The 12,822-nt window shown below is 43.4% G+C and overlaps 1 protein-coding gene across 4 annotated transcripts in view; it reads left to right on the plus strand.

Moving 5' to 3' along the window:
* The window catches only part of RNGTT (RNA guanylyltransferase and 5'-phosphatase), a 438,367-nt gene that overhangs the window by 154,964 nt on the left and 270,581 nt on the right, over positions 1-12,822 (plus strand). For all 4 annotated transcript variants that reach the window (XR_005595781.1, XM_039528842.1, XM_039528843.1 and 1 more), the window contains exon 10: positions 5,043-5,114. Coding sequence is in view for 3 of the 4 variants with exons in the window: in XM_039528842.1 (XP_039384776.1) it covers positions 5,043-5,114 (72 nt within the window). In the remaining variant the exon portion in view is untranslated. The remainder of the gene's footprint in view (positions 1-5,042; positions 5,115-12,822) is intronic.

Below are 12,822 nucleotides of genomic sequence, written 5' to 3' on the forward strand. Positions count from 1 at the left end.
GGTGATGGTTGTCATCCAGGTGTGTAACACCATTAAGTGTGTCTTGCTGCCCAGGTTTGTGACTCTTGACAATATGCAGGAAATAATAGAGATATTTGATGCAGGTGTCTTGCCAAACTGTGATAGGATGATAGCTGCATATCCTGATTCTGCTATCCTCCCCTTCCCAACCTTGCTTCTGCGTACATATACAGAAAGAGGTACATTTCCATATTTATGTAAGTATTGGCTGATCACTAGGGATGTTTCAGTGACATGATCATTGGGTGGAAGTGTATGATGCTCACATCTTTAAGAATACAGGATTTTTTGAAAAGCTGCATGCAGGTATGTTTTTCTCATACTAGCACATTTATATTGGTGGGGTTGCAATAGTAAATGTGATTCTCTGGGCCTCAGCCTACGCTTTGCTTCCGTGGCTCATGAAGTCATATACTGGGCACCTTGAACAGAAACAAGAAAAGATGTAATTATCAGCTAAACAGGTGCAAAATGACCATGGAGTGTGCAGTTGGCAGATTAAAGGGATGCTGGAGATATCTCATGTCTAGGCCAGATCTTAGTGAGCCAAATATTCTTTTTGTTATTGCTACATGTTGTGCTTTATGAACTATATGCAAAGCCAAGGGGGAAGTGTTACCAGTAGGGTGGAGGGGGGAAGTGGAAAAACTGATTCTGAGCAGCCTGACACAAGAATAAATACCAGAGCTTGTCGAGATGCTGTACATCTGATGGAGGCCTTAGGGGCATACTTTGCCAGTGTGCAATAGTCAGTGTGCTGCTTTTGTTTTATTTTGCAGTTAATTACACATTTACTTATTACAAGGTTATTGATTTGTGAATAAATTGTAGTTGTCACGTCTATTAATTTTAAGTGCATTGTTAACATTTTATGAATCTAGTGAGAGGGTACTGATTTGAGTAGTTCACGTGTCTTTTGAAAAATAGTCAATAAATCACAATTTTCACAAAATAAAACTTGAGCAGTAATAAACAATATAAATACTTCTAAAAAGATTTAAAACGACTAAAAAAGTGCAAGATTCTGCTTGCCCTGGGAGGAATCACAGCTCAGTATAGGTGTAGTCACAGCCGTTCTTATTTTCCAGTGGGATTCAGTGAAAGGCATACTATGGCAGGCTGTGCTGATACTTTAGGGGGCTTTGGGTGTGTGTGTACAACCTAGGAAGAAAGAATTGTCCATGAAGTGAATGGCTGCTGGGGTGCAAGTTTTTGGGTATTTTCCTTGGTAGTGCTTTGGAACATCTGAGTTGGAGGAGCTGCATGTTGTCTTGGTGCACTTCCTTATGTATCTCTCAATCCTTCTGCCTTTCCTCAAGCAAGAGCTCCCTACACTCCCTAGTTTTGTGTGCCCTGCCCTCAGAGATCTTGAGCAGATCAGAGAATGTGTTTTCTTTTGTTCTTTTATCTCTCCCCCCGCACTCCCATATTAAGGGTAGTCTTTCAGCAGGTATGGAGGCATAACCCAGCCAAGGCTGCTGATAAACAACCAGACAGACATTGCTAGAGTTAAAGGGTTAGCAGACAGGAAAAGATAGGTATTACAACACCCTAAAATGTTACCAGAAAGATCTTCATAAAAATATGAAGTGATCAGACTGACTGCCATTTGCTTCAGGACTGTTCAGCAGCTCCCAGTGTGGTGAGTATATGGCCGTACAAATTTATTACAGGCAGTGATAATTCTGGCTGGTGTCTTGTGGTGCGCTAAAGGCCCCGAGAAGGTGTTATGGATTTACAAGATCTGTGCTATGCTCTGGCCTGTAGATAGTCTCTTGGGAATGCCTGTAGTCTGCCAGACCCCCAAATGGTCTCACATTTCTATAAGAGTAGGCGACATAGCCTCAGAGACTGAGCTCCAGCCCTCCTGTTTCTCACTGTGAGCTCTGCCCAGCAGTGTGACTGAAGGAGACTCCTGTTCAGAGACTTTTACTCCTTTCAAGAATCCATGCACTTCAATCAGTATTTGTAGTGATTCCAGGCAGCCTTTTCAGAACAGAGTAGGGTTTCTTAGTCAACTGAAATACAGCACTGGGAAGTCCTTAACTTTTTCTTCTCTATGCTAACCTAAGACCAAGTTAAGACTAGCTACAACCAGGGTGCCACCCAGCCAAGGTGCTGTCAAATTCATTTTGGCTTATCCGCTCTCTGTCCTTTTGCCTGTGCCCCCCAGGTGAGAATTTCTGTGACTCTGTGAGCCCATTTCTTATCACAGCCTCCTGGTACCTCTCAATCCATCATCGTCCTGCTGCAAAGTCATGCTGAGTTCACGTGTTCTTCTTGCCAGAGCCTCCCATTGTGAAAAGTCAGTTGTGCAGTCACTGGGGCTCCTATTGTCTTTCCAGATCCTCCATTGATGGTTTGGTTCCACCCAGTGCTTACTGACCCGTTCGTGTCACTGCAGACAAGTGATACAAACATCTCATTTCTCTTGCATTGCCCCAGGAGCATTAATTGAACACTTCTGTACCCTCTGGATAGCATTTTTAAGCCAAATGAGTCACTGCTATGCACAGCATTGATAAAAATATTACAGAAAATTCCCGCATTCGTCACTGAAAGGCAGCTCAATGTTGCCTAGGCCCGAATGCTGCCAGTGTCTTCACAGAGGTGATGTCACTGGAGCTTGTTGCATAAGTGTGGGAGAAACCAGGCTGCTCTTCCCAGAAATGTACAGGCAAAAATGAAAGAATGTTTGCTTGAAATTGCTCCAGAGGAGAAAAGGGATGTCCGGGCCAAAATAAATCAGAAACTGCAAGTGGAGAAGGTTTGTTGTTGCTGCTTACTTCTGGGAGCCAGTAAAAAGTCAAGCCTACCAAGCCAGCAACATACCATTTCTACCTCTTTTTATTCCTGAATCAAAGCACAATGCAGAATTAATTTGTTTTGGACTTGGATTCTCGGACTGGAAAACCAAAGCACATATTTATTCTGTAGTTTTTATTCATAAAAATCCTGTAGTAAGAATGCTCAGTTGTTCAGTTGCTTACATGGATTCTTTTTATTTGAATGCTTAGGTATCTGTTTCAGTGTATTTCTTTTTCTGTTTGCAATGCACAGATTTATATTTGCATTATTACGTTGCTAGAATTTCTTTCTGCCTGCTTGCCAAAAGCATGCATTTGGGAATGTTTTTGACTTGCGCTTCTCGGCCTTCTGGCTGGGAAAGCATTATCTAAATTGTTTCTGTTATGTTTTGCACTGTGTATTCTTACAATAAACTTGATACTTTCAAAAGGAATTGGTCTGTTCCCTGCCTGACAGTTTGACCACCATTCTGAGAGAGGGGAGGAGAGAGAACAGTGTGTGTGAAGTTTTGGGGCCTGTGAAGAAAGTTAGGTGTATTAATGCCTTTAAAAAGAAAAAGAAAAATAAAAACAAAAAAACCCCCCCATCTGATCTCCCTTCCCCTCCCTCAGTGGTTTCTGTCTCTAGGCTCATCTGGGTCAGGCTTAGCTGGGTTGCAAAATGCTCCTGGCTACCTGATAGGTTTGCCTTCTCTGTGTCCTTGTCCTCAATAAGTTCCCGGCCAATGGGAGCTACAGAGCTAGTGCTCGGGGCGAATGCAGTGTGCAGAGCTGCCTGGCCACGCCTCCACCTAGGAGCTGAAGGAGGGGGATGTTGGCACTTCCAGGGGGCCCCCCCCCCAAGGTAAGCGCCACCCAGAATCCTCACCCTATCCCGGGCCCCAATCTCTGCCCCCTCCCATGCTCAAACTCCTGCTGCTGCAGAGGTTGAGGGGAAGAGGCGCGGTGGCCCATGACTGCCCCAGGAGTGGCCGGTGCGACTGGTCCAGGACTGCCTGAGCTGCTGAGGCACCTCCCGGGCCAGGTGCACCAGCCATGCAGAAATCACAGGAAGTCACGGAATCTGTGACCTCCATGACAAGCTCACAGCTTTAGCCATGTGTCCTCAAGAAGGGGACAACAGTAAGGGCAGGTCTACACTAAGGGCGGGGGTCGAACTAGGGTACACAAGTTCAGCTACGTGAATAGCGTAGCTGAACTCAAAGTACCCTAGTTCGAATTACTTACCCGTCCAGACACCGCGGGATCGAAGTCCGCGGCTCCAAGGTCGACTCCGCCACCGCTGTTTGCAGTGGTGGAGTACCGGAGTCGACCGGAGCGCACGGGGAGTTCGAACTATCGCGTCCAGATTAGACGCGATAGTTCGAACTCCGAGAAGTCGAACTCACCACGTCGACCCGGCAGGTAAGTGTAGACTAGCCCTAAGAGATGGACATCAAAATAATTCTAAGATGGGGAAGTGAGAAAAAAATATAGAGGGTTGCTTAATTTAGTGTGGAGATGTATGTATTTTTGACTCTGGTCTAATTAGCTGCAAATGTTAATTTGGACTGGTAGTCATATGAAATGTGCTACAGAAGCATAAAGCTCTGCCTTAATTCATGTGATTTAAACACCATGTGGAATACTTCATTTAAAGGAGCCTTATTGGTTAGTGAGGGATAGTAACTAATACATAAGTAACATTTTTAAGTCCACTCTGCTGTCTGTATAGTCAGAAAAATGTTAAAGTATTGTTAAATCATCTGATCTGAGCAAACCAAGCCCCTCCCAAAATAAAAAAGTTCAGTCTTTAATGGCCACTGTGCTTATACACTGTACGTGAGATTTTTCAGATGTGCCTAAGTGATTTAGGATTACAATTTCACAATTTTCCAAAATGATTTTCAATAGGATCACATACTTTTAAGCTAACACATTTTGAGACCGATGAAACACTGAAGCACAACAGTTCCAGCTCAGAACAGTGTCTTAACACTGATTTGCCTTGGTTTTGTTGAGAACTTTATATGGCACACTTCAAACGTGAAGAATATTTTTATAACACTTGTAAACTCCTGTAAAAATATGCTTGGTAATAGAACTTTGGATGGAGCCTTGTAGCAGTAGTGGTTAGCATTGCTACAGTTCTATAGATGTACTGCATATTGTGAGACTTTTATATTATTCTTGAATTGCAGATATTAAGGGAGTGTTATCTTTTTTTCTTTTAAGGAAATGATCGTTGACAAAGTAAATGGACAAGTCGTTCCTCGGTACTTGATATATGACATTATTAAATTCAATGTAAGTACCTTTTTAAAATTACTACTTTTTGATTAGTAGTTATTGACTAAAATTAAGACAAATTATGTTTGCATTGTTAAGAGCCAGAAAGCACACTTTGATGCCCAAAGTGGTTGGGCAATGTGCAATCCAGCTGACAGCAGTACAGGAGAAGTGAGATGGAAAGTATCCTGAATCAAGCAAAGCACTGTTGAAAGCAACCTCAGTAATGCTACTTGCTTGGTCAATAGAGACTTGATCGGTTACAAAGACTATATGAGAGAAGATTGTGTTGTTTGAAAACCTCTGCAAAATACTTTTCAGAAACTGCTTCTTTCTACAGCAGATATGAACTTGGTTTGGCCATGGTGGTAATAACTTAGCATTATTCCTCTGCAGATCTGTCTATAGGTAAACAATATATTTACAGCTTAGTTGGGACCATTTAAATACTGAATAATTTTGTTTTTGCAAGCTCAAGAGATGGCAAAAATATTTAGTGTACATGTTACTTTCTGATTCTCTCTTAATTTGATTGGGATAGTTACACATGGGTTAAAGAGAAAACATCCTTTCAGGCTTATATTAACAATGACGAGGAAATCACATAGCTGAATTGAAAGCTCTATCAATAGTCCTGATTTGGCTGGGATCAAACAGTCCCAACTAATGTCCTGGTACTGTTTTCACTTATAAGGGTACATCTACAAAGGGCTAAAAGACCAGTGGCTGGCCTGGGTTAATTGATTTAGGCTTGTGGGGCTTGGACTGTGGGGCTAAAACTAGACGTTTGGGTTCAGGCTGAAACCCAAGCTCTGGGACCCTCCACTCTTGCAACATCTCAGAAAACAGGCTCTGGCCCGAGCCCAAGCATCTACACAATGATTTTTTTTCAGCTCCAGAGCATAAACCTGCTTACCTGGGCCAGCTGCAGTTTTTTTTATCCCTGTCTACATGTAGCCTGAGAGTCTGCAGAGGCCATACTAGGGCACTACATTTGCCTCTACAGTATTGTTGGTCTGGGCTACTGCTGGTCTGGGCTACTCTGTCATCTGGGCTGACAGTAGGTGGGCTGGGTTGGTGCTGTGGTAGTGGATCCTTGCCCAGGTCGTGAAACAGAGAGTGGGAAGGGGGTTAAGCAGCAGTAGTATAGCTGTTTTTTGAAACACACTGAACCTTCTTGGCTGCTCAGTGACCCCTTCTTCATATTCTTTTTAGATTTAGGCAGCTGCTTCTCAGTTCTGTACCCTGCAGCTGTTTCTCATAAGCTCAGATGTGCCGAGGCCAGACAGGGGCAGAAATCAGTCCCAGGGACCAGAAAAAGGAGCTGTTGAGTATAGGGGAGGAGGCGTAAGGAGGAAGGAGGGGAAAATGGGTAAGCCATTGTGGAGAGCTATGGGAGCAACTGCAGAGTCAGCTGGGAAGAAACAATGTGGGTGAAGAGAGAGCAGCTTTCAAAGGGAGTTTGCCAATAAACTAGAGGTTTGAAAGACACTAAAGGTTCTTGTGTGTTGTTTTAGTAATTTTTTTTCTTTTTCTCTCATGATCTAAGAAAAATAACCTTAAAATCACTATAATTTACATAGAACTATCAATTGGCTGGGCTCTGGCCCTCAGACCCCCAATTAATTTGAAGAGTTGTCCTTGACAAAATGTTTCAAAAACCCCGCCCCCCCATACACATACAATTGAGGTTGTAGTGGTTGAGGTGATCTGTACATATCTGGATGGCATAAAGTGGCAATATTGAAGCAAAATTAAGTTTTGTCTTGTATAGAAACGTTTTCCCATCTGTGTTGAGAGAATGAATGAATGGCAGTGTGGGGATCATTGCATTACTTGTTGTATAAGTGGTCAGTCCTACTGAAACAAAGGAAGGTTTTGATTGGGTTGATGTGCATGAATACTGTAAAAAACAAACAACTCCCCCCGACAACCCTGTCTTTTAGTTTCAATTTATAGGGGTACTGAGAAGTTTTATGCCTATATTAGCTATTCTTCTCCGAATGCTTGTTCATGTCAATTCCAATCAAGTGTGTGCGCGCATGCGTGCACGGCAGCCAAAAGATTTTTTCCCTAGTAGTATCCATCAGATCTGTCCGGGCACCCCCTGCAGTGGTGCCATCATGACGCTCAGTATAAGGCCCTACCTACCTGCCACGCCCTCATTTCCTTTTTACTGCCAGTGACGGTTAACTGGAACTTCCCCTTGTTTTTGTCATGACAAGCGCATTTGGCAGTCTGTATATAGAGAGAACACCATAGCGATATTCTATATCAACAAAGAGGGATGCATTCTCCTCTGCCCTGTGCCAGGAAGCCCTCATGCTGTGGGACTTTTATGTAGCTCACTCGATACGCCTGCAAGCATTGTACTTCCTGGGAATACAGAACGAGTTGGCGGACTGTATCAGCAGGTCTTTTCATAGCCATGAGTGGTCCCTATGCCTGGGGTGAAGCTTTCCCCAGATGGACCTGTTCACCACAGGACGCAACAGGAAGTGCCAGCAGTTATGCTCCTTCCTCAATCACAGGCCGGGCTTCATCATGGATGCCTTCTTTCTCCCATGGGGAGGCCGTCTTCTCTATACGTTCGAGCCCATCCTTCTCGTTCACAAGGTACTCCTCAAGATACAGAAGGAAGGGGTTTCAGTGATATTGTTAGCTCCAGCCTGGCTTCGCCAACATTGGTACACATCTCTCCTGGAAAGTCCGTGGAAGCCCCAGTCACCTTGCCACACCTCACGGACTTAATAACTCAGGATCACAGCCATCTCCAGCACCCGAACCTGGAGTCATTGCACCTCATGGCCTGGAATCTCCATAGATGAACCCCATGGAGCTCTCCTGCTCAGACCCAGTTAGACAAGTCCTCCTTGGCAGAAGGAAACCCTCCACCAGGACTACCTACCTTGCCAAGTGGAAGAGATTCTCAGTCTGGTCAGCGCAGCAACATCTGTCCCCGACGCTTGCCTCTATGCCACTCATATTGGACTACCTTCTTCATCTCAAGCAGCAGGGACTGTCCATGTCATCACTTAGCCGTCATCTCTGCCGTCCGTCCAGGTGCAGAGGGCCAGTTGGTGTTTGCCAACCCTATGATCAGCCGTTTCCTGAAAGGTCTTAACAGGCTATATCCGCATGTCCGACAACCAGCCCCAAACTGGGACCTCAATCGGGTCCTTTCCAAATTGGTGGGTCTGCCCTTCGAACCGCTGGCAATTTGTTCCCTGCTCTACCTGTCATACAAGGTGGTGTTTCTGGTATTGATAACCTCAGCCAGGAGAGTGTCTGAGCTCCAGGCCCTAACATCAGGGCCTCCTTAAACTGTGTTCTGTAAGGACAAGATTCAGCTCAGGCCACATCCAGCTTTCCTTCCAAAGGTTGTCTCCCAGTTTCACATCAACCAGGACATCTTCCTTCCAGTGTTCTATCCTAAGCTGCACTCGAGCGGCAGGGAGCAGAGGCTTCATTCATTGGATGTCTGCAGAGTGCTAGCCTTTTACATTGAAAGAACAAAATTGTTTAGGAAGTCCATTCAACTGTTTGAGGCTGTGGCAGACAGGCTGAAAGATCTTCCAGTTTCCTCCCAATGAATTTCCTCATGGATCATGTTCTGCATCTGTGAACGCTATAACCTGCCAGAGGTGCCTGCCCCTGCTCACAACGCACTCCACTAGGGCGCAGGCTTATTCAACAGCATTCCTGGTGCAAGTTCTGACCCAGGAAATATGCAGAGTGGTCCGCCATGCATACTTTCACCGCGCATTATGCGATTACCCAGCAGGCCAGAGATTATGCGGCCTTCGGTAGAGCAGCGGTCCAGCCAGTGGACAACTCTGACCCCATCTCCTGAACTTAGGCTTGGGAGTCACCTGATTGGAATTGACATGAACAAACACTCGAAGAACAAAAAAAACAGTTACTCACCTTCTCATAACTGTTCTTCAAGATGTGTTGTTCATGTCCATTCCGATACCCACCCACCTACTCCTCTTTTGGAGTAGCCGGCAAGAAGGAACTGAGGAGGCGGCGGGTTGGTAGGGCTCTATATTGGGCACCATGTTGGCACCGCTCCAGGGGGCACCTGGACCAACCCAACTGCTAGGTGATAAATCTTCTGGTTGCTGTGCGCACGCACACATACACCTGATAGGAATGGGCATGAAGAAGAATAACAGTTACGAAAGGTGAGTAGCCATTTTTTCCTGAAATGGCCATCATGCTTCCTATTATTCTTACTAGTGCTTTCGGTTCTGAAATGTCTTTTGGAACCCTGTCAAAGTTGATCTGTGGGAGAAAATATTAAATATTTTAGACAATTCAAATGGTAACATGTTGTGCATTTTGAAGTGTTTTAGTGCAAACTATGGGTTGATTCTGACACACTTAAAATTATTTTCTCACTAAGGAACTCTACTCTCATGGAGCTAGGCCCTACTCATTGTGAATAAGAGTGGCAGAATCAAGCCCTGTACAGTATAAACAGGGTTTGTTTTAGAACAACAAATCTCGGAGGGGTCATTTTGACAGATTCTGCTTTTAAAAGCAAGAGTGTTTAACATTCTCCCACAAATTTGGAATTGAATTTTAATTGTTTATAATCAATGTTTTAGTCAATATAACTTGTAGAATGTAATTCTTAGCATCCTCAGCGATGTGTTAGTTTTCTGAAAGTTGTAAAATATTCTAAGTTTTGAAAACATTTGAAAAAGAGCAAAAATTGTTTTTGTAATATTATGACCTTTGTGTTCTCTTCTCTAAAAACTTTTTCTTGTAATGCTATATCTTATGTTCTCTGCCCTGTCTATGTTCTGTCCTTCACTTTGTCTATCTCTCACCCATTTTCTATTGTTTTTCCCTACTTTCCGTGTTTATTCTCCTTCACTCTGTCTAGTGTTTGCCCTCTCTTATTTTATGCTCTGTCTGTCACTCACTACTACTGTTTCTTCCTTTCCCATTCCCTCCTTTATGGTCACTTTTCCCTGTCTGGTCTCGCCTTCCTTTTTCGTTTGTTTGTTCCTCTCTTCTGCCTCTGTTCTGGTATATTCACACAGTTTTAACAAGTGAAGCTTTGTTGAGGTGATGGGCTCTGATTAAACATGAAGGAACCAAATTACTGAGCATGAAAATGAGTGGGTTTTTGTAAGGGGTTAAGTTGTGGGGAAAGGCAGCAGATACTGAACTGCACTTGAGTTGCACTGTAAATGCTGTCAGTTTCTTTGGATGCACTGAGAATCAGGGAAGCATTCATTATGAAGTATTGCACTTTCAGTGTCAAGGACAAATAAGACAATGTGTTATCAGTATGAGCACAAGCAGGACTTCAGCTGAAAGAGGCTATTAGCAGTGGCCATACTGTAGAGATTAAAAAGCACAGCTGCCTTTATGCTAATTCTAGAAGTTTTAATTACAAAAATGGGCAAGCTAGAATGTTTGGCTTGGCAAGAAGTGATCAGTATAATTTTATCACTGAGATGTATGGTGTGGAGTAACTATAAAATCAAAAGAGACATGGTAAATCCTCTCTTTATGGAATACAGGTTAGGTGGGAGGATCTTGGTTACATATTATAGTGGAGTACCAGGTCAGCTATAGTTAAGGTTGTGTATTGCTTTCTCCTTAAAAGGTGAATATTATAAGTGCTCTAAAATACAAGTGCTTGCTTGGATTGTCTGAAAATTGTTGCCTCTTGCAAGTGCGGTATAGGGGTGGTGTTCCAAATTTGGGTTAGAACAAAATACAGCTACTCAAAATCAATTGTTTACAAAATCACCTGCTTGTTACTTTTTTGTTTGTGCACATGTGGGGCTCAAACTGTTTTTCTACTCCTCAAATTGATCTCAGCTGCTTGGGATTTATTTCAGTTAGTGCACAGCCCCCACTGTCCTGTTGGGAAATCAAGATTGCAAAAGTTACTGAAGGTAAAGTTTTTAAATCCAGGTCGGCACAAGCTAAACTGATGTATTTGTGTGTAATATGTAAGTGAAGCAAGACTAGGATTCTTGTTAACGGCTTGAGATTTTCCATGTGGTCTGTTATCACAAAGTTGGGTGGTTCAAGGTGAAATGCTGGGATCATTGAATCTGAGCAACACCCACGCACTGCAAGTTTGTGCCCTAACCGGTAGCAGTTGAATATGTCTTGCACATCTTCCTTGTTCTCTGTCTGAATTGTGTGTTGTTCTGAGATATTTTAAGGTGCTCTAAAATTCACATGCAGACTTTAATTTTACTTCTGAAATATTGTCAAGGCAGTTGTCATTAATTGAAGAGAGGGAAGATAGCCTGATGTAATCATGCTTACATTCTTTGTTCAGTTTCTGAACAATGGAACTGAGTGTGAAAAAAAGTTGCTGCATCACTTGGTCAAGGAGTTCCTGATACACAGCCCCCTAACTTGAACTGCTCATAACATTTTCGATTCTTATAACTTTTTTTGGTGCAGCATTGGTATGTGTGTGTGTTGGAGCAGTCAGTTGAAGAGGTGGTGTGAGGTGGGGCTTGGGAAGGTAGCAGTGGCAGCAGTGGCTGTTTGCCAACCTTTGTTCCTTAGGTCAATTGCTTTGGCACAACTTAGATAATAACCCTTATTAATGTACATGAGCATCCAAACACCATGTTTTTGAAAACCCAGTTTGATGATTAAAGATTTGATGAAGAACGGGGATTCCAAAGTAGTAATTTTTCTATAATTGCTGCATGAATAAGGGTTTGTCCTTAAAGGGACCTTTTGCTTTCTGGGAGCTCAGAAGTGCTAACAGAGCAGAACAATGTGGGGTGAAAAGTTGGGCTCCTTCTCCATTGATGACATTCTTGGAGAGGAATTAAATGGAACCACCTGTGTGTCACCTTCCCCCAGTTCCTCCCAGTGGATCAGCCACAGCTTCACCAGGGAAAGGGAAGGGTCTCCAGGGCTCCCCTTCCTCCACTGTTCACTGATGAGAGGAAGGAACCCAGAACTCTCCACCTTCCTCATGCTGCCTCCAGCAGCAAGAGAAGGGGCTCCAGATTCACCATTCCCCCTTGTTGCTGCTTCTAGGGGGAAAAATGGGAGGTCAGAGCAGTGCAGGAGAGTGTGGGGAAGAAAAGAAGGGAGCAGAACTGCAATGGGGGATGTGGGCAGGGTCTTAGGTCTGCCCCCTAAACTTCCCCACATCCATATCCCCCATTTCTGTTCCTCCTTCAAAACATGCTCCCATAACGCTGAGATTGGGATGGGGAGTTGTCAACGAGCATGTTCATTTTATGGCACTGACACACAATGCTAAGGTGGTGTGGGGGAACTGAGAACAGGCATGCTTAGTGCATGGCACAAATATACAATGAGGAGCTGGGAATGGGCACGTTTGGTGCATGACACTGTACATGACACTGAGCTCGTATTTGGAAATGGAACAGGCACCCATGTGGAGAGCTGGGCTGTGGTACATAGGGATGCAGAAAGGTATTTTTATAAAAACAAGGAAATTAAATGCCCAAAATTTTAACAGCCCTTTAGTGTCTTGTGCCCTTTCAGAATGTTGAGTTCAGCTACACTCAAAGCTCTGAAACATGATGAAAAAAAAATTGATTACATTTTTTATAAAAAAAAAAAGGATTTTTATGTAAATTTTTTTAATTTAAATAAAATAAAGGTTGAATTTTTAAAAATTTTAACCCATTGAAAATTAAATTTAAATTTGTGACCGTGGTTGTTAATTTACTGTAATATATTAAATTAAATTAAA

This window comes from Mauremys reevesii, linkage group 3 (assembly GCF_016161935.1).
Source record: "Mauremys reevesii isolate NIE-2019 linkage group 3, ASM1616193v1, whole genome shotgun sequence".
In the NCBI taxonomy this organism is placed as follows: domain Eukaryota; kingdom Metazoa; phylum Chordata; order Testudines; family Geoemydidae; genus Mauremys; species Mauremys reevesii.